The following is a 25,189-nucleotide window of genomic DNA, read 5'->3' on the forward strand; positions in this document are numbered from 1 at the left end:
GCAAGGGGGTGCTTTACAACCTCCCCCCCCACCAAAAAAAAAACCAAAAAACATCAGAATGAGTCTGATGCACAAGCACCACCCACCCTGTTGCAGGTGCTGAAAGCAATCCACTGATCAAAAATTGAGCTAAACACTGGAAAGCTTGAACGTTGCCCAGAGAATATCCATTTGTGAGGTGTCTCTTTGCCTGTGGCTCATACCTGCGAGTGCCTATACAGGATGCTAGTCTCATGATAAGAGAAAACTGGGTTAGCTTAACTACCTAACTTTCTTCTTCAGAAGCGGTTTTGTGAGTCTTCTGCTGAGGAAGAGATGATTCATCGAAGGATCCCGGCCAGCATTGCTACCACTCGCCCCAAAGCCCTAGCAGTAGCAGCTGTGACCAGGTCCCAGGTTACAGGTGAGGTCTGCTGGCAGCTGAAAGAGTCCGAGGTCCTAGGCAAGGTCTGCTGACTGCTATAGCCTGGCTACAGGTGAGGTCTGCTGGACACTTTAACTCGCTGTATCCCTGCACCTCTACTGCAAAATTAGCTATCTTAAAAAAAAAACCCAAAACCAAATACTGCAGAATGCTATAAGTGGTGATCGTGCAAATTACTGCTGTATTAAAATTGCAAAAGTAATTTGCATCTCACTGCAAATCATCACCGTTCCTTGTCAGTGCCTGACAAAGTTGCTGGCAGTCTGCTTGGGCCCCGATTTCCTCCCCTCGCCCCTATTAAAACAAACAAACAAATTTCCCTGGTGTCTAGTGGCACCAACCTTCCCTCTCCCCTGACTTAAAAATATTGTCATGGTGTCTAGTGGTATCTCCAGACATGAAGAGGCAAGAGCTCCTGCCTCCAGTACCATGATCAACAGAATGGCAGCACCCTGTCTGCTCTTTTCAACCATTGTCACAGTCAGATCAATGGATTATCAAGCACTTGTCTTCCCCGTCAAGATCCAATTCCATCATGGGATCTAAATATAATCCGTGATCAACTCATGAAGGAACCCTTTGAGCCACTCTGCCTAACTGCTCATATATCTTATGTGGAAAACTGACTTGCCCATCACATCAGCTAGGTAGGTTAGCGAGCCACAAGCACTTATAACCTACTCATATTATAACCAGTTCTTCTGTAGTAGACTTCTCTATATGCAACCCAAATTCCTGCCCAATCTATAGTACTCAGTCTTCCTTTCCAAGACCTCGTGACTCCAACCAAAGAAGCCTTACACATCTTTGTGGAGCCTTGTAAGACAGGCTGTGAATCAAACATCTGTAGGTCATCCCAACTTTTGGTCACCCTCAACTCAAACTATCCAAGATTACCAGCGTTATACAAATGCTAACTAATCTCTACCAGGCCACGCTGGCCCCATTGCATCAAGGCAATAGTAACTTTCAGTGCACATCTTAGAGTTACTCTTTTACTGGACATTTGCAAGGCCACCACCTGGTTTTCGATCACACTTTCACCAGATACTACTGCTTGGATTCTTCCACTCTCAAGACATGGCATTTGATCAAGCAGTATTTGTTAACCGCTTCATCTTTTAATTATTAATCCATCCACTTGTCGCAATAAAAGCTTGGGACTCACACCTGAGTGTGCCTGCATCTCCCCTGCATGTCTGCAGAAAAAGTGGAGTTGCTGTAACGGGAGTTCTCTGTAGACACTGAGAGTATACATCCACATTTACCCACCCTCTGTCCCTGCCAAACACAGTATACATAGCATTGCAACATATGCGTTGGAGCTAATGTTGAAACTGAGGAGAGGAGGAGGAACTCCTGCACATCCACAGCAAAGCCAAGCTGCAGTACAGAGAATCTGTCAAATGATGTCACCATGAAGTTGACTGCATTCCCCTGCTGTTTTAAAGAGAACTGCCATTATAGGTAAGCAACTTCACTTTCTGCTGTACTTTAATGTGGGATTTTTTCGTTTAATCTGCAGGAAGAAAATCAGTGTCTTCAACCAGGTCTGGATTCAGAGCTCCTGCATCATCTGCCAGAGGTAAGGTATGGCTTTTTTTTTTTGGGGGGGGGGGGGGGGGGGAGGTTGGCATTGTGGCAGCGACATCATAAACCAAGAGCTATGCCTGGGAGAAGAGTGCAGTCCAGGAAGGTAGGCTGAGGGTACAAGAGATCGTGGCTACCTTCCCTTTTGTGACTCTGGGCAAGTCACTTAACCCTTCATTGCCCCAGGTACAAATAAGTACTGTATATACTATTTAAACCACTTTGAATGTAATGGCAAAAAAAAAAAAAAAGCCACAGAGAGGCAGTATATCAAGTCCCTCATTCCCTTTCCCCTTTTCAGTGGGGTTTCTTTTTTTTTTTTTTTGGGGGGGGGGGGGGGGGGGCAGGAGTTAAATAGGTCTCTCTATGTCAAAGGTGAAGGATGTACATTTGGTGAACATGTTAAAGATACAAATGTGCTTAACATGGCTATCCCTTTTTTTCTCATTTCCTCTCCTATCAGTGGTCAATAAAAAAGCTATCCCTTCCATTTCTGCTCCCAGGACAGGTAAGTAGATCTATATATGTGGATCATGTGAGTGATTGATCCCTTTATCCTGACTCCTCTGCTCCCTTCCTCTTCCTGGAAAGACGTTTGTTTAAATTGCACTTTTTGTCTTGCTCTCCCAACTTCCTTATGTATAGATACTTTGTCTTCAGTGTTTGTAGTCTCCCGTGTGTCTTTCCAGCAGGATCTTCAGCTGTAGTTGCCACAGTGCCTGGGAAGAAGCGTGCGGCATGGGATTTGAAGGGTCAGGTCAGCGACATGCGAGATAAGGTGACCAGTTACAAAGATAAGGTACATCTGCTGTCCGGGGATAATGTGCAACTACGCAGGAACATGGAGGAGATGCAGCAAAGGCTGGATACGTTGAGGGTCGAGAACAAGGAGCTGAGCAGCAGGTTCTGGTGAGAGGGGCTGAAACAGCAGGCACAGGCCATTGAAGTTGGTGGGAGAATAGGTTGAATTCTTCGCAAGGATTGATTTTTTTTGTTTGTTTGCATTATGGCTCTTGAGTTTTTAATAAGGGTTTGAGTGTTTCAGACTTAGATAAAAAGTCTTGGCCTTGGGTGTGGGAGGTGCTACGGGTGGGGAGAGATGTCAAGAAGCATTGGATGTAGTAAGTGTCTGTTAAAGGGTTAGAGTAAAGGTAGTGAGAAAAAAAATGTCAGCCTATGATCTTGTATCTCCCTGTGTTGTGAGAGCATATTGGGGAATGAGGTGCTGACAATGCAGAGTGCATTTTGTGTGATACTCTACTTTTGGAACCAGGAGACTAACCCTCTGAATGAATTTTGCAGCATGTTGGAGACTGATATGAAAACAGTTCAGGAGAAACTACAGCAGTCCATCCACCAGGTGAAAGAACTGACCAGCTTGAGCACCGGGCAGAAGCAGCAGATCACAGACCAGCTTCAAACAATCCAGGAGCTACAGGAAGCTAAACAAAGCCTGTGTAGACTTCTGGATTCCGCAGAGGTGAGTCTGCCCCCCACCCCCTCCCTTTACATCCTAATCAGCCTGGCTTGCCCTGGCTCTTGATGGCCATGTATTTTCTGTCTGACTCTTCTGTGTTCCTCCTGCAGCTTAAACTGAAGCAAGCTGAACAGGAGAACTCCCACTTGCGAGATGAGACCAAAGCTCGGCGGGCACAGATTGGTGATCTCCAACAAGAAATCCAAGAAAAGGAGGAGAAACTTCACATGCAAGAAATGGATCGGCGGCACCTTCACAATGTCATCCAGGAGCTTAAGGTCAGAAAGTTTGAGACTGTGGGATGCGATAGGTTGGGTTTAATATATGGAGACCCGAGGATAAAAGGGATTCTGGGGGAGCTGCTGCTTCAATTCAGTGATGGACCCCACTGGAAAGCATTGGACTCTGCAAACTCCATTCCAACTGCAAGTTTGATGCTTCAGAGTACTGTGGTGGGTGTGTGGGACTCACACTGACAGAATATTCTGTCTGTTTTTCTCTTCTTTGTGCAGGGAAACATCAGAGTATTTTGTCGTGTTCGTCCATTATTAAAATCAGAGGATCAGAAGAATTTGGATCAGATTCACTTTCCCCTGCAAGACAAGAAAAGCCTGGTCCTCTCCAGGACAGAAGAGGTGAGAGGGCAGGAGTGATCATAGAGAAATCGGGAGATTGAATGGAATGAGATTTCTGGTGATTCCTCAACAGCAGAGGGAGGGAAGATGTTACCTGGGTTGTTACACACATGGGTCAGAGGAAGTTGTGCTGGTAAATTGGAATGGGGAGCTGTGGTGGCAACAGATACCCATTAAACAAGGTTAACAGCTGGTAAAATCCCAATGGTCTGGAATGATATAAGGACTTGGAACCAAACTGTTTCCTCATAGCTGGTAAAATCTGAAATGAGAGGGCTGACTGAGTGGTGGTGGTGCAAAATGACCTAGGTTTGTTTGTTTGTTTATTTATTATTTATTTGTAACATTTATACCCCACACTTTCCCACTCAATAGCAGGTTCAATGCGGCTTACATAGAAATCATGTTAACAAAGTGATATAAAATGGATGCAGCTATGATATTGTAAGTAAAGAGGTAATCGTTTATGTGTGGATAGGTTTAGTTATTGGCTCTGGTTTTCACCATTGCAGGTGGGCTTGGATGTTGTGCAGGCAATGTTCATGGCCTTCTGGGGAAGTGGGAGCCTCAAATCACCACCTACATAATCGAGGGTCAGTGACTTGGATACAGGGATCGTGTTTGCAGGGTTCCAGAGGACGCAGACAGTCATTGTGATGATTTGGCTAAGTGGGTTGGGAAGGGACTTAAATTGGGGGGGTGGGAGAGGGGTTGGAAATCCCATAGATGCAAATGAAAATTCAGGGCACCAGGCCCAGGCTATACTACTAGTTTGAGCATATGGGGACTGACAAGATCTTAATATGTATTCTTTGGAAGAAAGGCAGGAGAGGGGAGATATGATAGGTACATTTAAATACTTATGAGGCATAAATTCACAAGAGGCAAGCCTTTCAATTGAAAGGCAGCTCTGTGGAAGTGGTGGAGGTGAAAATAGTATCTGAATTCAAGAGAGCTTGGGCGAAGTACATAATTTATTATATTTATTTATTAGGATTTATTTACCACCTTTTTGAAGGAATTCACTCAAGGTGGTGTACAGTAAAAATAAATCAAACATAAGCAACAGACAATTACAGCAGTAAAAATATTCAGCTAGGGTAGGGGTGGATAAGCATGTCCTGCTGCAGTATATAAGATCTCTAAGGGAGTGATCAGGAGAGTAGATGGCATGTATAGGCAGACTGGATAGTCTTTATCTGCTTACATGTTTCTGTGAGCTGAGCTAGAAGCTCAGAATCAGGAAAAAAATGTCAGAGTCAAGAAAATCGTAGGCAGAGTAAGGGAGATTCCTTAGCGTCCCTCCAGACCAGCCCATAATGTGACTGATGGGTTGTGCATGCCTTCCAGCAGGTGGAGACTGAGAAAAAAAAACTGACTCTAGAGAGAGCCAATAAGAGCCCTTGCCAGCCAGAGAAAGATCCAGTAATCTCACTCTCCAGCAGGTGAAAGGTGGTGAGCCCTTCAGTCTCATTCTTGTACTTCTCTATTTTTTCTGTATTTTTTCTTATTGGGTTTATTCTGTGTGCACCCTTTTATTTCTACTACTACTACTACTTATCATTTCTATAGCGCTACTAGACGTACGCAGCGCTGTACACTTGAACATGACAGCAGAAAGCCTGTTATGTGGAGGCAGAGGTCCGCGGGGGCCTTTTAGTGCCTCGGGAGTGCTAAACTCGGGTGGCCGGGTCCATCCCCTCTTGTCCTTCCTGATATTGTCTCTGAGCTTTGTTTAAAAAAAAAAATTATAGCTCATTTAATTTTTCTGTACAGTTGGTCTATTCTGAACATTATCAGCTTCCTCAGGCTCTTCAGGCCGGTTCCAGTGCGGGCACGACTGACGCCGTTTTATCAGAGGAGGGCCCAGATTACTTCCGATCAGTGAGTCTTAGAGGTTATTCGAGACGGGTACACCTTAGAATTTGCTTGTCCTTTGTCAGACGCCTTTTTGGAATCTCCTTGCCACTCTCAGCTCAAGGCAGTGGCTGTCAGGGACACTCTACGCAGGCTTCTTGATCTTCGGGCTATTTGTCCAGTTCCTCTGTCAGAGCTCTGTACAGGTCATTACTCCATCTGTTTTCTAGTTCCCAAAAAGGAGGGTTCCTTCCGGCGGATTCTGGATCTCAAGGCAGTGAATCTGTCTCTTAGGGTACCTTCATTTCGTATGGAGACACTGCAGTCTGTCGTGGCGGTTCGGCCCAGGGAGTATCTGACGGCTCTCAACCTAACAGAGGCTTATTTGCACGTTCCCATTCATCCTGCACATCAGTGTTTTCTACATTTTACGGTCCTAGGCCCACATTTTCAGTTTCGAGCTCTTCCCTTCGGCTTTGCGACCGCTCCGCGCACCTTTACCAAAGTCATGGTCGTCGTAGCAGCAGCTCTCAGAACGGAGGGCATTCTAGTCCATCCTTATCTAGACGACTGGTTGATCAGAGCGAAGTCTTTCCAGGAGAGCGTTCAGGCCACTGCTCAGGTGGTAGATTTCTTGCAGTCCCTAGGTTGGGTCGTCAATTCCCAGAAGAGTCGCCTTCAGCCCTCTCAGTCATCGGAGTACCTGGGGGTGTATTTCGACACACAGCAAGGCCGGGTCTTTCTTCCTTCAGCTCGCATCCTCAAGCTGCAGTCTCAGATTCGCAAGTTGTTGAAATCCTCGAGACCTTCAGCCAGGGATTATCTTCAAGTCCTGGGTTCCATGGCGGCAACAATCGAGGCAGTGCCCTAGGCCAGGGCTCATATGAGATCTCTGCAGAGGTCTTTTTTTGTCTTGTTCGTCCTCCCAGACGGGCTCGCTGAATCTCAGGTTGTCCCTTCCTGCAGAGTTGAAGAGCAGCCTCCGCTGGTGGCTACGGGACGCAAATCTGACCAAGGGAATGCCGCTGGATCAGCCCAGTTGGATAGTGGTCCTGATGAATGCCAGATCAAAATGTTCCATTTACTTTGTGGTTCTGAAAAAAAGGTCATCTTCCTAACCCCTTCTCACTTATCGGTACAGGGAGGCCTGCTCCTAACTGGAGAGTTTGAAAATGGGGCTTTATCAAATTTTCAATTCGGCCCCAAATACATTATTTGTATTCGGCTGAATAGTGATTTAAGTTCAAATAAAATAATCTGGGGCTCTACTGTGTTAAATCTACTGAAATAAACACGATCTCTAATTTCATGTTGCTTTATTTGTTAAAGCTCAAAGCCCATGGTAAAATGTTGTTCGGTACAGCTGATTGAAAGCACTGTTTTAATACCTTGCAGGGAGATTTTTAAGAGAAAAATTTGCAAGTGGATTGGAAAACTTATTACCACTTTCTTTGACCTCAAGGACCCATTGATCTGAAGTTATCTTGGTCCACTCCTTGAAAAATTCCAACAGGTAACTGCCTATCAAAGTGAGTGAAGAGTAGACCCTGTACCCCATCATTGTGAAGTATTTATTAGGGTTTATTTACTGCCTTTTTGAAGGAATTCACTTAAGGTGGTGTACAGCAAGAATAAGTCAAACATTAGCAATAGACAACTACAGCAGTAAAAATATTCAAATAACAGTACAAGTATGGCAATAGTATATGTCAGCACAATAAAACATTTTAATAGCATAGGGTATAAGCAAAGGTGTGTGGGAGGAGTTGGAGGAATATGAAGGTTGACTTGTACTGAAAGGTTTGTTTCTTCTGAAACAGAAGCCTTTGAAAGGGATCAGATTGCCTGGCCTGTTTTGCTTTGTGTTGATTTGGGAGTGGGATTGGTTTGACCAGAAAGGAGTACTTAGGCTATAGTTTCGGCAGGCGCTGATGCTTAGAATCCCTTAAATCCTTAAAGAGCTTCTCAAGGTCCTAGCCAAAGAGTAGTTTACTTCAAAGGGCAATTTATTAAGCCTGGATTTGGAAGCATTGGCCAACCAATACATGAGCCACAAGAGATACTGGGAAGTTACCACTAAGGCCATCTACATAGCTGACACACAAGAAGGAGATCATAAATGGTATCCACCAAATAAGCTAAGCCTGCTTTGACAGATGGAAAATCAAGAATAGGGTGTAGATCATTCTTCCTAGAAGATTCACTAGGCAGTTGAGCCCAGCTAAGGCAAGCTCAGGCTACATAAGAACCACAAACTGAAGCCTACAAAAACAAGGCAGCCATCTCAAAGGAAAGCTTCAGAACATTTTTCAATTTTCTGTCTTGAATATTGTTTATAGGGTACTCCCTTCTTGCCTCTAAAAGGAAGCTGAACAGAAGAAACTAAAAAAAACCCAAGCCCTTCTAACAAAGGAAAAACACTTAGTTCAGTTTTTTCTTTTATAATAATGCTAAAATTTATTAGAGTAAATAAATGGTTACAATAAAAATTCTTTTATCCCAGTATTACAGAAAATTGAATTCTTATTTATATCAGTCCAAATTTCAGTATAAGGAAAATAAAATCAATCTCTCTCTGTGTTTTTCCTTTGGAAGCTGTCAGACTCTGACCTAGTACAAAAGGTACCCAGTCTGAATATTGAAGCTTAATTTGTCCAATCACTTAATGCCTTATATTTTCTCTTACTTATCTGGTATTTTTCAACTCTGACCTTTAAGGTCACCTTCACATAATTCTATTTCTTTGGTGTTTTTCTCAAATATTCATCTTTTGCCCTTTGTAACCTCTGTACCTATCACTCATTGTGGTCCTTCACTGAAAATGTCCCTGTGTTATGTTAAAAGCCTGTTTGAAACAAACAGACACTTATTAAAGTTTATAGCCCATTACTAGGGTTAAGCAAGCCTGTCTATAGTCTGTGAGAAAACCAAGACAAGCTAGCTAATTGCCCTACTAGATCAAAAATAAGGGAATGTTATATTCAAAGTTGTCTGATCTGAAAAACCAAACAGCTCTATACAATATCTTTTAAGAATTGTACCACTTTCAATCAACTGGAATAGTCATTTTCTTAGTCCTTCTGTTAACCAAACCATCCCCTTTAGGTAATTTGTTTCTCCAACTCCTCTGGAAGGATAGGGTACAATGTGGACATAGTCCGAGCCACCTTGAGACTGGCATCTGGTGTATTCCACTGTGCAGAAATAAGCTCCTCGGTAGCCTCATGCAACCGGATTCAGGGTTTAGTGGCTTTTTAGTGCTCATCATAATAGAATTAGAGAGAGAGAAAGCAGCACTTTGAGATACCGGAGAAGAAATATTGAGAATTTAGTAATAAAGGCAGATTCTTTATGAAACAGCTTAGCTGCTATAGAGTCATCACCTTCATCATGAGGTGTCACGGAATGCCTAGCACCCACCTGGGGCTAACCCTGCGGCCACTTAGAGGATCTGTACCAGCACTGCTCAGGCCCACTACCACCTGTGCACGTGCTCTACTCTGGCATACCCTTCCTTCCACCTGCTGGGTTATGCTTACCTCTGGGCGTGTCTCCCACTCAACTTAATTTTTCAATGGTTTCTAAGGACACTGGGATCACACTTCGAGGGGTCCACAGACCCAAAACTCAAATCACCAGGATTCTTGGTCCAGGACAAACAGAGCTAAGAAATGAATTGATTTATTATCATAACAAGTTAGAACAGTGAATGAATGGATGAATAGGGTGTAATTAGCAGACAATAACAGGTAAATTAAACAGGAATCAATATTAAACTAACTAAACACTCACTACCTGGGGAGTTCAGGAACGTTAACTGACCTGTCTTTGAACGGGGTCTCAGTATAGAGATCTGTACTTTTCACACTTACACTCTGAGACTAAAGATTTCTAGCAGATTTGATCAGAGTCCAGAGCATAAACACTGAGGGGCTTCTGACCAACAGCACTGCAGATTACTTCTCAGCTTAGGCGGGAAGAAGAAACTGTCAGCTTTACAAACAAAAGAGAGACCATTTGCTGGCCAAACAAGGGAAATGCACATCATAAAAAAAATAGCTATACAATTTATAAGCAGGAAAATTTCCTGTTTTGCCACAGCAGGCAACTCACCACCTTGGAAGAAATCTCTGAAAGCTGAGAGTGCCCCTTCAGAATGAGGCTCTGACAGCGCATTCAGTATCTAATTCTGGAGGGTGATCTATTGTCCTCCTTTTAGAAGACCATTTGTTTTTGAAACTGAGGAACAGATCCCTGACGTTCCTGAAAAGATTGTGCTATCTTCAGTAAATAAGCCTGATGAAGTAACAGAATGAACCTAGATGAAAGGGGACCAAGGGGATTCCAGAAGCCTAAAAGAGGAAACAGGTAAGTTCAAAACTGACCCCAGAAGAGAGGACTGAAGCATAGGAAAAGGATTCCTGTGTTTTTCTCCCAGTTGCTAACAAACTAAGATGGCTGCTGTTCCTACACTTTGAGGTATCAAGCTGGCCCTTGAGCGGATCAGTCTCCTGTGTGACACTAACCCAAACTGGGACTGCCCAAGAAACTGTCTACCTGGTCTGAAGAGTGGGGAGAAAAAATTAAACAAGCTGAGCACTAGCCGGACACCATTTTCTGCATACTACAATTGGAGCAGCGTTAACTATCTCAGCCATTATCAATTAGAAGCTGCTGCAATCAGAAACAGAAAGTTTAGAGTGATAGGCAGATCCAGCTGAAGGAGTACACCAAATAGGAAGTGGGCTTACCAGAGACAGCATGGAAATATAAACCTGAAGTAAGGGCTTCTCTTTGAGAGAGAGAGCTTCCCCAGAAGGCAGCCAGAAATATTTTTACCTCCAGAAATCAGAGAGAGCAGCCTTAGGAGAGGTTTAGCAGCAATGCGGTGGGAGAGAGATGGCACAACCAGGTATGCCCCTTAGAAAGTTAGAAATCCAAGCCTTTGCCCCCTCTAGCAAAACTAGAGCAGGAGCAATTATCCGCAGAGATAAGAAGCTGCACAGAGCACAGATTGAGCCAGTTGCACACCACCCTATATGGCAAAGCTCAATTTCTCTCTATCACCACCTTCCGGTAGGTATAACCCACAATTTGTGGACTGATCTGTTGGTGATACTAGGGAAAGAGAAATCTGCACAATTTTTTTATATACATTTTCTTTCCCAGAGAAGTTAATTTATATTTACTTAGTCAAACTTGACTTGTTCAGAATCCCACAGTGAGAACTACAGCTATGCTTGAACTTCAAGTCCTCCACTGCTTTGTATTTTACTTTTTGTGGGTTTAGCTTGCATCTTTTTTTCAGTAGTAGCTCAAGGTGGGTTACTTTCAGATACTCTGTATTTCCCTATCCCTGATGGACTTGGTCTAATTCCTTATTCTCCTGCTAGACTACTTAATTCAATAAATGATCGTAGACTTAATTCTCCCTAGTCCCTTCTAAGCTTATTGGGAATCCACAAGAAAAAGTGCTTTCTCCAAAGACAAGCAGGCTGCTTTTTCTCACGACTGGGTGATGTCCACGGCAGGCCCCCCCCCCCCCCCCCCCAAGAACGGCATTCTTTCTAGCAACAAAAGTTTGCTAGAGCCTTCGAGCGCACGGCCATCCTCCCGCCCAGTCTTTTTCTTTCCGTGGTAAGGGAGCGGCTGTTTTTCTGTCTCTCTCTGTGCCCCTGTGAAAAGAGCCTTCGTTTTCGCGGGGTTTCCCGCCTTTTTTTCTTCTTCTTTCTTTTTTTTTGCTCTGTTTCTAAAAAAAAACCAAAAAACTAGTATCCTATATATTTTTAGGTTCGTTTCCCCCGCTATTTTTCCATCCATGACAAGGAGGATTCCCAGCGGCTTCCAGAAGTGCGGTCGGTGCAGCCGGGCAATCATTTTTTTTTTCATTGTGTTATGTAAATTATTCCACAAACATATCTTCCTTAATTCTTACATAGTAATATGTTAATTTAGAACAAACCTCTTACTCTGTTCATAACTATATCTTCCTCAGCAATCCTCCAGACCGTTCAAGAAGCTTGGGTTATGCACTCCTACCAGCAGAGGGAGACTGAGAACACTAAAACTTCTTATACAAGTAGCCTGTGCAGACCTTCTACTAACCAGTATTTTCTCAGTCTCAGCAGAGGGTAGATGTGTGCAGCCTGTGCAGTGTACTCAGTCTGGTAGGCCCATTGGGGCTTCTTATTCCCTGTGCTCTTCCTCTGGAGGTCTGCTTGACCTCGGCTACAGACCTCGTTCTGTACACTTGAGGCGTTTAGGCATCAGCAACGAGGTTAAAAAAATATATATATATATGTCTATGTATATATCTATATATAAAAGGCACCTCCAACGTTCTAAATTTGTAGTTGCAAGATCCCATGAGTGTCTGCCCCGCCCCCACGTCACAACGTGATGACGTTGATGGCAGAGCAATGACACTGAACAAATCAGATTGTCATTGGGTAATCTCTGTTTCCACTCCCCAATGCAGCTGTCATTCCCATACACTCAAAACCAACCAACATCGGCGCTGCACCCCGTCCCCCCGCCCACAGTCCCCCTCACCCACCCTCCGGCAGATGCTCGCTCACCGTTCCACCGCCCTCCCTCTCCTCTCCAACTCCGGCCATGGTGCATGACGATTACTACACACGAGCAAGGAAGCCCATTGGTTAATCTCTGTTTCCACTCACTAACACAGCCGTCATTCCCATACACTCAAAACCAAGCGCACACATTTTTTTTTCTTCCGAGGAGCACACACACACAGTCGCTCTCACATACACTCTCTCAAACATACACACTCCAAGGAAGACCTTGCTAGCGCACGTTTCATTTGTGTCAGAAACGGGCCTTTTTTACTAGTATATATATATAAACGTTTTTAAAAGGCGGCTATTTTGGCCGTTCTTGTGGCAGTCCAGAGATAAAACGTCTTCAAGGGCGTTCTTGCCTTAGGCGGTTTTGCCTTTTATTCTGTCAGAGCACAAAACAACTGTTTGTTTTCATTGTGTTCGCGGCCATTATGTGTAAGCCGGCGAGGTGTCTGTTTTGCGTGAAGCGCGGTGTCGAAGTGAAAGGTGGCCTATGTAAATTTTGTGGAGAGCCCCCCCGTGCATTCCCCTGAGTCGGCGGAGGTGTTGGGCGGCGATTTGACCGTACATTTCAGGCTGGCAATGGTGGGGCCGGTTTTGGCGGGAAACGCGGCTATTTTGGCTGCGCGTCCCGGGTCAGCCTCGACGGAGCCGTTTTTGGCGGGAAGCGCGGCCCTTTTGGCCGTGCATTCCTTACCGGCGTCGGGACCCGTGTGTGGCGGGAAGCGCGCTTAGTTTAGCTGCGGATCACGTGATGGACCTGCTGCCTCGGGAGCGAGGGGGGTCCGTCACGGAGACTGCGGGAAGTATTGGGGCTTCAGCAGCGTCGGGGGGGTCTGGTTTCCCCCTTGAGTTTGTTTGGTCTCTGTATAATGCCTGGAGAGCTGGCCCCTCTCAGGCTGTTTGTTCCCCGGAGGCTGCTAGCTCAGTGGGAGTTAAGCGCCCAAGGGTGGATATTTCGGAGCCTATGGAGATACTTTCTTTGCCTGGGTCGGACGTTTGGAGTGACCCAGGAGAGGAGGATCTCTGAGATGTGTCTGAGGATCAGGATGGGCTAAGGCCTGGGGAAGATTCTTCAGTGCTTCGCATTTTTCATGAGGAGGAGTTGTTAGAGCTCATTGATCAGGTGATCTCTACTTTGAAGTTTGCTCCGGCGGCCACTCCTTTTGCGGAGGGACCCCAGGTAGATCCCTTGGTTAAGGGGATTCAGAGAGCCTCCCGCTCCTTTCCCATGAATTCAGACATTAGAGACATGGTTTTTCAGGAATGGTCTGTGCCGGAGGCTGCTTGTAAGGTGTCTAGGGCTATGGTGCGGCTGTATCCCTTGCCTCCGGAAGATTTGGCCCTGCTGAAACCACCTACTGTGGATGCGGTGGTTACGGCGGTTACTAAGGCTATGGCCATTCTGGTGGATGGCGGTACAGCCTTACGGGATCCTCAGTATAGGAAGCTAGAGTCCTTTCTGAAGTGCAGCTTTGATTTGTCGGCTTTGGCCTTGCAAGCCTCTGTGTGTGGGGGCTTGGTAGCCAGAGCTTGTTTCCGTTGGGCAGAGAAGCTCTTGGATGAGCCTGCGTTAGATAGGACTGGTTTGGTTCGGGACCTGGCCAAATTGGAGATGGGGTCTTCGTTTTTGGCGGACACCCTTTGTGATTTGCTAAGGGCTTCGGCTAAGAATATGGCTCTGGCGGTGACAGCTCGCAGGGCTCTTTGGCTTAGGGGCTGGGTGGCAGATGCGGCCTCCAAAGCAAAGTTGTGTTCTCTCCCTTTCAAGGGTTCTATGTTGTTTGGAGAGGACTTGGATAAACTGATGAGTGGTCTTGGGGATACCAAGGTCTCACGGTTGCCGGAGTTACGGCCTAAGGCGACTAGTCGAGGTGGTTCGGCTAGAGGTCGGTTTAAGGACGCGAGGCGGTACAGGCCGGGCAGATTTGGTTCTCCTTCTAAAAGCCGGTTTCCTCAGCGACCCTCCAGACCGGTCAAGATGCGTGGGTTATGCACTCCTACCAGCAGAGGGAGACTGAGAAAACACTGAGCTTTGGATACTGTATATATAACTTGTGCAGTACACCCACTAGCCAGTATTTTCTCAGTCTCAGCAGAGGTAGAAGGACAGCCTGTGCAGTCTTCACTGGTCTGGTGAGGTAGTTTTCCTCATAGGAAGTAAGAATTGGGTTGTTTGTTCCAAATTGGTTCATTCTGTGTCTACCTGTACGTGGATAATACAAAAAAAAAAAAAGAAAAGAAAGAAGTGTGCTTCGGGACCCTGGGTCCGGTGGGGCCCAGTGTTTCCCCTGGGGTGTTACACCTGTGTTGCGGGTCCCTCCCCCTAAGCTGCTCTCCATCTCTGAATAAGTGGCAGCTCTGTGCCTCGGCTGCTTTCTCTGTACTGGAGCCTTGAGTGCCTCACAATTTTCAGCTGCCAGCAGTGTTCTGGGCCTTTTATTATTTATTTAGTGCGGAACGGAAGGGGAGTTCAGTTCCCTGCACTAGACGGGAGAGCAGTGCGAAGTTGCTTAACAGAGTATTTGGCGTGAAGGCGGACTGTGTGTGTGTTTTATTATGACCGGCAAGCTGCTTCGATGTCGTGCTTCGAAGTCCGGGCCTCCTCAGGTGGAGGAGGGTCATGGCTCTATGCTGACTAAAAGACCAAGGTTAGAATGGTCAGAAGATGGGGACTGTTTGTCTCAACTGGGGTCGGAAGACCCAATAGGTATTGAGGAAGAGGTAGAGGGGTTTGAAGACTCTCTTAACCTTATTGATGCCTTACCTGGTGAGGACCCCTCTGTTGTCAGAATCTTCCATAGGGATGAGCTTGCGGAGCTCATAGACCAGGTCACAGTGACACTTAAGTTTGAGCCTGAGGTGCCCGTGGGTGAATCTGGACAGGACCCTTTGGTAAAGGGTATTCACAGTAAGGCGCGGTCCTTTCCTATGAACAAGGACCTCCGGGAGATGATTTCCCAGGAGTGGAAATTACCGGATGCTCCATGCAAGGTCTCTAAGACAATGGCACGGCTCTTCCTCAGCAGGACAAAGATTCCTTTAAGGCCCCTACGGTAGATGCAGTGGTTACAGCAGTGACTAGAGCTACGGCTATCCCGGTAGACGGCGGAGCCGCTCTCCGCGACCCCCAGGATAGGAGGGTTGACGCCTTCCTTAAGCGTAGTTTTGATTTGTCGGCGCTCGCGCTCCAGGCCTCTGTATGTGGGGGCCTGGTAGCCCGAGCATGTTTTCGCTGGGCCGAGAAACTCCTGGATGAGTCAGTGGAGGTTGGGGCCTCCGGAGTTCATGAGTTAGCTAAGCTCGAGATGGGTTCATCTTTCTTGTCAGATGCCCTTTATGGTTTGTTGAGGGCGTCCGCCAAGAATATGGCTATGATAGTTGGAGCGCGTAGGGCCCTATGGCTGCGAGGTTGGGTTGCGGATGCGGCTTCTAAAGCGAAGTTGTGTTCTCTTCCCTTTAAGGGAACCATGCTCTTTGGAGAGGATTTGGACAATTTGGTGAAAGGCCTTAGTGATGCTAAGATTCCTCGCCTGCCGGATTTACGTCCCAAGTCGGGCACCAGGGGGGTGTCTGCTCGTGGTCGTTTTGCTGAGGCCCGGCAGTGTAGGCCAGGACGGACTAGTGGGTCTTTTAGAGGACGGTTTTTTTCAGCGCACCCAGTCCTTTCGAGGGAATCGTCGCGGAGGGCGTGACTTTGCCTCGAGAGGACAGTCTTCCGGATGGAATGTGCAATGAAGGTGTGCGGACCCAGGCTCTGGTACGAGTAGGGGCTCGGCTGAGTCGGTTTTACCAGAGCTGGGTCCAAATCACGTCCGATCAGTGGGTTCTCGAGGTGATTCGAGATGGTTATGCGCTGGAATTCGAAGAGTCGCCTCCCGAGAGGTTTCTGGAGTCCCTGTGTCATTCAAGAATCAAGAGAGCAGCAGTTCGAGACACGTTGCGTCGTCTTCTCGCCCTGGGAGCAGTGGTTCCTGTTCCTCCCGCGCAGAGATGCTTAGCGTGCTATTCGATCTATTTTGTAGTACCAAAGAAGGAGGATGCCTGGCGTCCTGTATTGGATCTCAAGGGAGTCAATTCAGCGCTCAAGGTTCCCTCTTTTTGCATGGAGACGTTGCGGTCTGTTGTTGTTGCAGTTCGGCAGGGAGAGTTTCTGACGTCGCTGGATTTGACGGAAGCTTATCTTCACATTCCCATTCGGACGGCGCATCAGCGTTTTCTGCGCTTTGCGGTCTTAGGAAAGCATTTTCAGTTTTGTGCTCTTCCCTTCGGGCTAGCAACAGCTCCCCGCACCTTTTCCAAGGTCATGGTAGTAGTGGCGGCGGCTTTGCGGAGACAGGGCGTTTTGGTGCACCCGTATCTGGACGATTGGTTGATTCGGGCCAAGTCTCAGTCGGAGAGCGAAGTGGCTACAGCGCGAGTGGTAGCCTTGCTGGAATTGCTTGGTTGGGTAGTGAACCACAGCAAGAGCCACCTCGTCCCGTCCCAATCTCTCGAGTGTCTAGGAGTGCGCTTCGAGACGCTCAACGGTCGAGTGGTGTTGCCGGCTCTTCGGATCCGCAAGTTACAGGATCAGATTCGTCGCTTCCTGGCGGGGGACAGACCGACAGCGCGTGCTTACCTTCAGGTTTTGGGCATGATGGCAGTGACTATAGAGGTGGTTCCCTGGGCCAGAGCGCACATGCGGCAGTTACAGTCGGCACTTCTCAGTCGGTGGTCTCCTCAATCACAGGGGTTGGAGATGCGTTTGCCTCTGACTGCTCTTCCGCGTCTCAGCCTCCGTTGGTGGCTAGACGCTCGAAACCTAGTAAAGGGAATGCTATTGGAAGCTACAGAGTGGGTAGTTCTCACCACGGATGCCAGCCTGTCCGGTTGGGGGGCTTATTGTCTCGGTCAGGTGGCGCAGGGACGGTGGTCTCAGGAGGAAGCCCAGTGGTCCATCAACCGGTTGGAGACACGGGCCATTCGTTTGGCTCTTCAGTCTTTACAGACGCTGCTTCAAGGCAAGGCTGTCAGAGTTCTCTGCGACAATGCCACGGCCGTAGCTTACGTCAATCGGCAAGGGGGCACAAAGAGTCGAGCGGTCGCAGAGGAAGCAGCGCAGTTGTGCCAGTGGGCGGAACTTCATCTTCAGGCCTTGTCGGCAGCTCATGTGACCGGGATGGACAACGTAGACACCGATTATCTGAGCAGACATACTCTAGACCCCGGGGAATGGGCGCTTCATCAATCGGTTTTCAATCGCATTGTGTCGGTGTGGGGGATTCCAGTGATGGATCTCATGGCAACGACGTGCAATGCGCAAGTGCGGCGGTTCTTCAGTCGCAGAAGGGACCCGCGGTCGGAAGGAATCGACGCCTTGCTGCTGCCATGGCCTCAGGAGTTGCTGTACGTGTTCCCTCCGTGGCCGTTAGTGGGGAGAGTAGTTCAACGCATCGAACGTCACCCAGGTCGGGTGATTCTGATAGCTCCAAATTGGCCGCGTCGCCCGTGGTACGGAGATCTGGTGCGTCTGGCGGTGGCGGAACCCCTGCCATTGACAGAGACAGTGTTGTTGTATCAAGGTCCCATCACTCTCCCAGATCCTGCTCAGTTCTCGCTTATGGCTTGGCTCTTGAAAGGTGCAAGTTGAGGAAGAAGGGTTTTTCTTCCAGAGTTGCTACGATGTTGAGTTCCCGTAGGCAGTCCACTTCGCTGGCGTACGTTCGAGTCTGGAGGCTTTTTGAGCACTGGTGCCTGGCTCGGAATTTGAGGGCTATACACGCTTCGGTCGCGGATGTGTTAGAATTTTTGCAGGATGGTCTGGACAAGGGGCTGGCCTTGTCTACTTTGAAGGTTCAGGTGGCAGCCTTGTCTTGTTTTCGTGGCAAGGTTCAAGGTAAGTCGTTGGCTTCGTCTCCGGATGTGATTCGATTTTTGAAGGGAGTGAAATTGCTTCGGCCTCCGCAACGCCGGCTGGTTCCCTCCGTGGGATTTGAATCTGGTTTTGGAGGCGTTAATTCAGCCTCTGTTTGAGCCTTTGGCTTCGGCTACGGACAAGGATCTATCCTTAAAGATGGTGTTTTTGGTAGCCATTTCATCAGCGCGCAGAGTTTCAGAACTCCAGGCTTTGTCTTGTAGGACACCCTTCTTGTCTTTTTCCAAGGAAAGGGTTTCTCTGCGACCGGTGCCCTCCTTTTTGCCCAAGGTAGTGTCCGACTTTCATGTGAATCAGGTCATTTCTCTGCCAGTCTTAGGGAATCTAGCTGGAGACTCGGAACAGCGTCGACTGGCGAAGTTGGACGTGAAGCGAGTGTTGCGGTGTTATCTGTCTAGAACTCGAGAGTTCAGAACATCTGATCGGCTGTTCGTTCTTTTTGGCGGTTCTAAAAAGGGAGCGGCTGCGTCCAAGGCAACGATAGCTCAGTGGTTGAAGGAGGCGATTGCGTCTGCTTACGTCTTGAAGGGTCGTACAGTACCTAAGGGTTTTTCGGCTCATTCCACCAGGGGAGTAGCAGCCTCTTGGGTGGAAAGTAGTATGCTTACTTCTCTAGAGATTTGTCGGGCGGCAGTCTGGTCCTCTCTGCATTCGTTTGTTAAACATTATCGGATTGATGTTCATGCTAAAGAGGAGGCAGGTTTTGGGGCTGCTGTGTTGACCTCTGGCCTAAGGGGGTCCCACCCGTAGAGATTCACTGCTTTGGTACGTCCCACGTGTCTTGACCGGTCTGGAGGGTCGCTGAAGAAGGTGAAATTAGATCTTACCTGCTAATTTTCTTTCCTCTAGACCCTCCAGACCGGTCAAGAGCCCGCCCTGTTTTTTTCTGTAGGCCAGGAGGTAGACTTTAGTGATTGGATATCTCTTGGCAGCTGATGATTGTGGTTTACATAATTCAGACTCTTGTTTTTTTCAGATGATTGTTAGTATGAGTCTGAACCAGGTGTGTTGGATAGCCCACCTGTGGAAGCACAAACAGAACACAGTGAGTAAAACAGATAAAAAGAACATAAAGTTGTTCTTTCATTTGGCAATGTCCACGTACAGGGTTGATAGTTTTGGTTAGTGTTTTAGTTCCTCTGCTTTGTTACGGTTATACTGGCTAGTGGGTGTACTGCACAGGTTATATATACAGTATCCAAAGCTCAGTGTTTTCTCAGTCTCCCTCTGCTGGTAGGAGTGCATAACCCACGCGTCTTGACCGGTCTGGAGGGTCTAGAGGAAAGAAAATTAGCAGGTAAGATCTAATTTCACCTTTTCCAGCGGACGCAGTCCTTTTGAGGGGGTCGTCGAGGAGGTCGGGACTCCTCCGGAGGTGCCGGAAATGGTAATACGTCCTCCTTGTGAAGGTGTGTGGGTCCAGCCTCTGGTGAAGGTCGGGGCGCGACTTTGTCTGTTTTATCAGGGGTGGACCCAAATTACTTCAGATCAGTGGGTGCTGGAGGTTGTTCGCTACGGTTATGCGCTTGAGTTGGAGCACCTGCTGCCGGATCTGTTTCTTCCCTCTCCTTGTCACTCTCGAGTCAAGTTAAAGGCTATTCAAGAGACTCTGGGTCGCTTAATCCAGTTGGGAGCTGTTGTACCCGTTCCTCTGCACGAACTGGGAATGGGTTGTTATTCCATTTACTTTGTGGTGCCGAAGAAGGAGGACCAGTTTCGACCCATTTTAGATCTCAAGCGGGTCAATGGGGCGCTCAAGGTGCCATTCTTCCGCATGGAGACTGCGCTCGGTCATAGTGGCTGTTCGTCAGGGAAAATTTCTCACGTCATTGGATCTCACGGAAGCGTATCTGCACGTGCCAATTCGAGAGGCCCATCAGCGTTTCCTTTGTTTTGCTGTTTTAGGGAGGCACTTTCAGTTCTGTGCTCTGCCTTTTGGTCTGGCAACGGCTCCACGCACCTTCTCCAAGATAATGGTGGTGGGAGCAGCGGCTTTGCGGAGGCAGGGAATTCTGGTGCATCCGTATCTGGACGACTGGTTGATCCGGGCGAAGTCTCGGGTTCACAGTGTGACAGCGACGGCTCAGGTGGTCGCGTTTCTGGAATCGCTCGGATGGGTAGTGAATGTAGTCAAAAGTCAGTTGATCCCATCGCAGAGTCTGGAGTACTTGGGAGTGCGGTTTGACACGGCAGTGGGTCGTGTTTTCTGCCGGATTCTCGGATCTCCTCTCTTCAGCAGCAGGTCCGGCTGCTAATGTCCATTCAGAGTCCGACTATTCGAATGTACCTTCGGGTTCTGGGCCTCATGGCAGCGACAATAGAGGTAGTACCATGGGCCAGGGCGCATATGCGTCAGCTTCAGGCGGCTCTGTTGTCCCGGAGGTCTCCTCAGGTACACAGTTTGGAGTTGAGGTTGCCATTGAGGGGGGCTCCTCGGCGCAGTCTCCAGTGGTGGCTGTGCTCGGCCCATCTGAAAAAGGGCATGCCGTTGGAACCTCCTAAGTGGGTGATTCTGTTTACGGATGCCAGTCTGCTGGGCTGGGGAGCTCAGTCAGTCCGCGCAGGGGCGGTGATCGACGGAGGAAGCTCAGTGGTCTATCAACCGGTTGGAGACGAGGGTAATTGGGCTAGCTCTGTTGGTGTTTCGCTCAAGTGTGGTCGGAAAGGTGGTAAGAGTTATGTCCGACAACGCGACAGCGGGTAGCGTATGTCAACCGGCAGGGCGGTACAGAGAGTCCGCGGTTGGCAATCGAGACAGCTCTGCTCATGAGTTGGGCAGAAAGGCATCTAGTGCAGATTTCGGCGGCGCACGTGGCCGGGGTGGACAACGTGAACGCGGATTTTCTAAGCAGACACATGTTGGACCCCGGAGAATGGTCTTTGCACCGGTCGGTGTTCAACCAGATATTTCTAAAGTGGGGAATGCCAGTAGTGGATCTCATGGCGTCGGCACAGAATGCTCAGGTTCCTCGGTATTTCAGTCGGCGTGTGGATTCCACATCCTTGTCGGTACCGAGGAGTACCGATGCCGTGCCTCGAGCGAAGGCTAAGAAGCATCGCCATCGGTCTCCTTCTAGACACGGTACCGGGAGCTCTGGGGCGTCAAAGGATTCGGCACCTGAGAAGCGTCGACGCTGGGAGGACTGCTAGCCCTCCATTCAAGAAGTGTCGGTCATCGGACAGCCCGGTACCGCCTCCTCTGCAGATTCTGCCTCCGACTCCTACACTGGTCCCACAGCCTGTCCCGGCAGACACTCTGGACGAGCACATCTGAACCATCCTTCCAGGTCTTCTGGAAGGGCTGCTGCGTCAGTCTGTGCCGGTACTGGGGGTGCTTGCGCCCTCGGTACCGTTGATGGAAGCGTCGGCTGGGTCTCCGCCCGAATTGAGGTCTCCGATGCCGGTGCCACTTGCGGCTTTGGCTGCCACCCAGGTTGACGTCATCGAGGACGTGGTTCCTTGGAGTCGACACAGGCCCGGTTTCGGACTGCAGTTCGAGCACTTTTGTCCGATACCGAGGAGAATGCCTCGTGGGAGGAAGAGAAGGATCCCAGATATTTCTCATCTGAGGAGTGATGTGGTCTCCCCTCTGATCCCACTCCTTCACCAGAAAGAAAGCTTTCTCCCCCGGAGAGTCTTTCTTTCTCTTCATTTGTCCAGGGAATGTCTGTGGCTGTTCCCTTCCCTGTGGTAACTGAGGATGAGCCCAGGACTGAGATGCTCGAGGTCCTTGACTATCCTTTGCCACCTAAGGAGTCGTCCACTGCTCCTTTGCATAATGTTCTTAAGGAGACATTGCTTAGGAACTGGATGAAACTATTAACAAATCCCACCATCCCCAAAAAAGCTGAGTCCCATTATTGGATTCACGGAGAACCTGAGTTGATGAGAACGTAGTTACCGTAAGCACGATTGTATGGTTGTGGATTCCGCTCTCAAGAGAGCCAGGAGTTCTAGGGATTTTGCCTCCGCGCCCCCGGGATGAGAATCTAGAACCCTGGACTCTTTTGGGAGGAAGGCCTACCAGTCCTCTATGCTCGTGTCCAAAATTCAGTCTTACCAGCTCTACACGAGCATTCATATGCGGAACAATGTGGAGCAACTGGCGGACTTGGTGGACAAGCTCCCTGTGGAGCATGCCAGGCCTTTTCAGGAGGTGGTCAGGCAGCTGAAGGCGTGTCGTAAATTCCTGTCCAGGGGTGCTTATGACACTTTTGATGTTGCATCCAGATCCGCTGCTCAAGGTATAGTAATGTGCAGACTGTCATGGCTGCGTGCCTCTGACCTGGACAATTGGACCCAGCAGCGGCTTGCGGATGTCCCTTGCCGGGGGGATAATATTTTTGGGAGAGAGGTCGAGCAGGTGGTAGAACAGCTCTACCAGCGGGAAACCGCCCTCGACAAGATTTCCCACCGGGCGCCTCAGCATCTACTCAACAGGTAGACGTTTTTCCGGGGAAGGAGGAATGTTCCCTATACTTACAATAAGCGTAGGTACACTCCACCTTCCCGACAGCCTTCTCAGGCTCAGCCCCAGCGCGCTCGTTCGCGTCAACAGCGTGCGCCCAGGTCGGCCCCTGGAGCTCCCCAGCAAAAGCAAGGGACGGGCTTTTGACTGGCTCCAGATAAGCATAGCCGCCATAAAGGTACCTGTGCCGGACGATCTACCGGTTGGGGGGAGGTTAAAATTTTTTCACCAAAGGTGGCCATTCATAACCTCCGATCGGTGGGTTCTTCAAATAGTCCGGTTAGGGTACTCCCTCAATTTGATCTCCAGACCTCCAAATTGCTAAAGAAAATAGGGGGGGATGTGTCCCATCCTAGACCTAAGGGCCCTGAACAAATTCCTGGTCCGAGAAAAGTTCAGGATGCTTTCCCTGGGCACCCTTCTTCCCATGATTCAGGAAAACGATTGGCTATGCTCTCTGGACTTAAAGGATGCTTATACACATATCCCGATACTTCCCGCTCATAGGAAGTATCTTATATTCCGTCTGGAAGCACATCATTTCCAGTATTGTGTGCTGCCCTTTGGTCTCGCTTCTGCGCCCAGGGTGTTTACAAAATGCCTAGCGGTGGTTGCAGCGTCGCTACGCAGACTGGGGGTGCATGTGTTCCCTTACCTCGACGATTGGCTGGTAAAGAACACGTCCAAGACAGGAGCTCTGCAGTCAATGCAGATGACTATTCAACTCCTGGAGCTATTAGGGTTTGTTCTAAATAATCCAAAGTCCCATCTTCTTCCAGTTCAAAAACTAGAATTCATAGGAGCTCTGCTGGACTCACAGGCGGCTCATGCCTATTTCCCAGAGGCGAGGGCAGACAACCTTCTGTCTCTTGTTTCCATGGCCAGAGCGTCTCAGCAGATCACAGCTCGGCAGATGTTGAGATTTCTAGGCCATATGGCCTCCCACAGTTCATGTTACTCCCATGGCTCGTCTTCACATGAGATCAGCTCATTGGACCCTAGCTTCCCAGTGGTATTAGGCTGCAGGGAATCTAAAGGATGTGATCCAGCTGTCCACCGATCTTCACAATTCCCTTCAGTGGTGGACAATTCGATCCAATTTAACCTTGGGACGTCCCTTTCAAATTTCTCAGCCACAAAAAGTGCTGACAACGGATGCATCCCTCCTAGGATGTGGAGCACATGTAGATGGGCTTCACACCAAGGGAGTTTGGTCCCTCCAGGAATCGGGTCTTCAGATAAATCTGGAGTTGCGAGCTGTCTGGAATGCTCTAAAGGCTTTCAGAGATCGGCTGTCCCATCAAATTATTCAAATTCGGTCAGACAATCAGGTTGCCATGTACTACATCAACAAGCAGGGGGGCACTGGATCTCGCCCCTCGTGTTGGGAAGCTGTCCAGATGTGGCTTTGGACGCGTCAGCATGGCATGCTTCTCCAAGCCACGTATCTGGCAGGCTTAAACAACGGTCTGGCCGACAGATTGAGCAGGATAATGCAACCTCACAAGTGGTCGCTCAACTCGGGCATGATTCGCAAGATATTCTGAGTGTGGGGCACCCCTTCGGTGGATCTTTTTGCCACTCAGCTCAATCACAAGGTCCCTCAGTTCTGTTCCAGACTTCAGGCCCACAACAGACTAGCTTCGGATGCCTTTCTCCTTCATTGGGGGAGGGGCCTTCTGTACGCATATCTTCCCATACCTCTGGTGAGGGAGGAAGACTTTGCTGAAACTCAAGCAAGACTGAGGAACTATGATTCTGATTGCTCCTTTTTGGCTGCGTCAGATTTGGTTCCCTCTTCTTCTGGAGTTGTCCTCCAAAGAACCGTGGAGATTGCAGTGTTTTCCAACTCTCATCACTCAGAATGAGGGGTCGCTTCTGCATCCCAACCTCCAGTCTCTGGCTCTTACGGCCTGGATGTTGAGAGCGTAGACCGCCTCCTTGGGTCTTTCTGAGGGTGTCTCCCGAGTCTTGCTTGCTTCCAGAAAAGATTCCACGAAGAGGTGTTACTCTTTTAAATGGAGGAGGTTTGCCATTTGGTGTGACAGAAAAGCCCTAGATCCTCGCTCGTCCTACACAGACCCTGCTTTAATACCTTCTACAGTTGTCAGAGTCTGGTCTCAAGACCAACTCCGTAAGAGCCCATCTTAGTGCGATTAGTGCTTTTCATTATAGTGTAGAGGGTAAGCCTATCTCTGGACAGCCTTTAGTTGTTCGCTTCACTACTACTACTACAAATC

The 25,189-nt window shown here is 48.5% G+C and overlaps 1 protein-coding gene across 3 annotated transcripts in view; it reads left to right on the plus strand.

The window, feature by feature from the left end:
- The window catches only part of KIFC1 (kinesin family member C1), a 74,432-nt gene that overhangs the window by 24,449 nt on the left and 24,794 nt on the right, over nt 1–25,189 (plus strand). For 2 of the 3 annotated variants that reach the window (XM_030197197.1, XM_030197195.1), the window contains exons 3-9: nt 283–403; nt 1,950–2,009; nt 2,478–2,522; nt 2,704–2,923; nt 3,317–3,494; nt 3,602–3,769; nt 4,004–4,126. In XM_030197197.1, coding sequence (XP_030053057.1) covers nt 283–403; nt 1,950–2,009; nt 2,478–2,522; nt 2,704–2,923; nt 3,317–3,494; nt 3,602–3,769; nt 4,004–4,126 — 915 coding nt within the window. The remainder of the gene's footprint in view (nt 1–282; nt 404–1,949; nt 2,010–2,477; nt 2,523–2,703; nt 2,924–3,316; nt 3,495–3,601; nt 3,770–4,003; nt 4,127–25,189) is intronic. The other variant, XM_030197198.1, reaches the window with a different exon arrangement.

Source organism: Microcaecilia unicolor, chromosome 3 (genome assembly GCF_901765095.1).
Source record: "Microcaecilia unicolor chromosome 3, aMicUni1.1, whole genome shotgun sequence".
Lineage (NCBI taxonomy): Eukaryota > Metazoa > Chordata > Amphibia > Gymnophiona > Siphonopidae > Microcaecilia > Microcaecilia unicolor.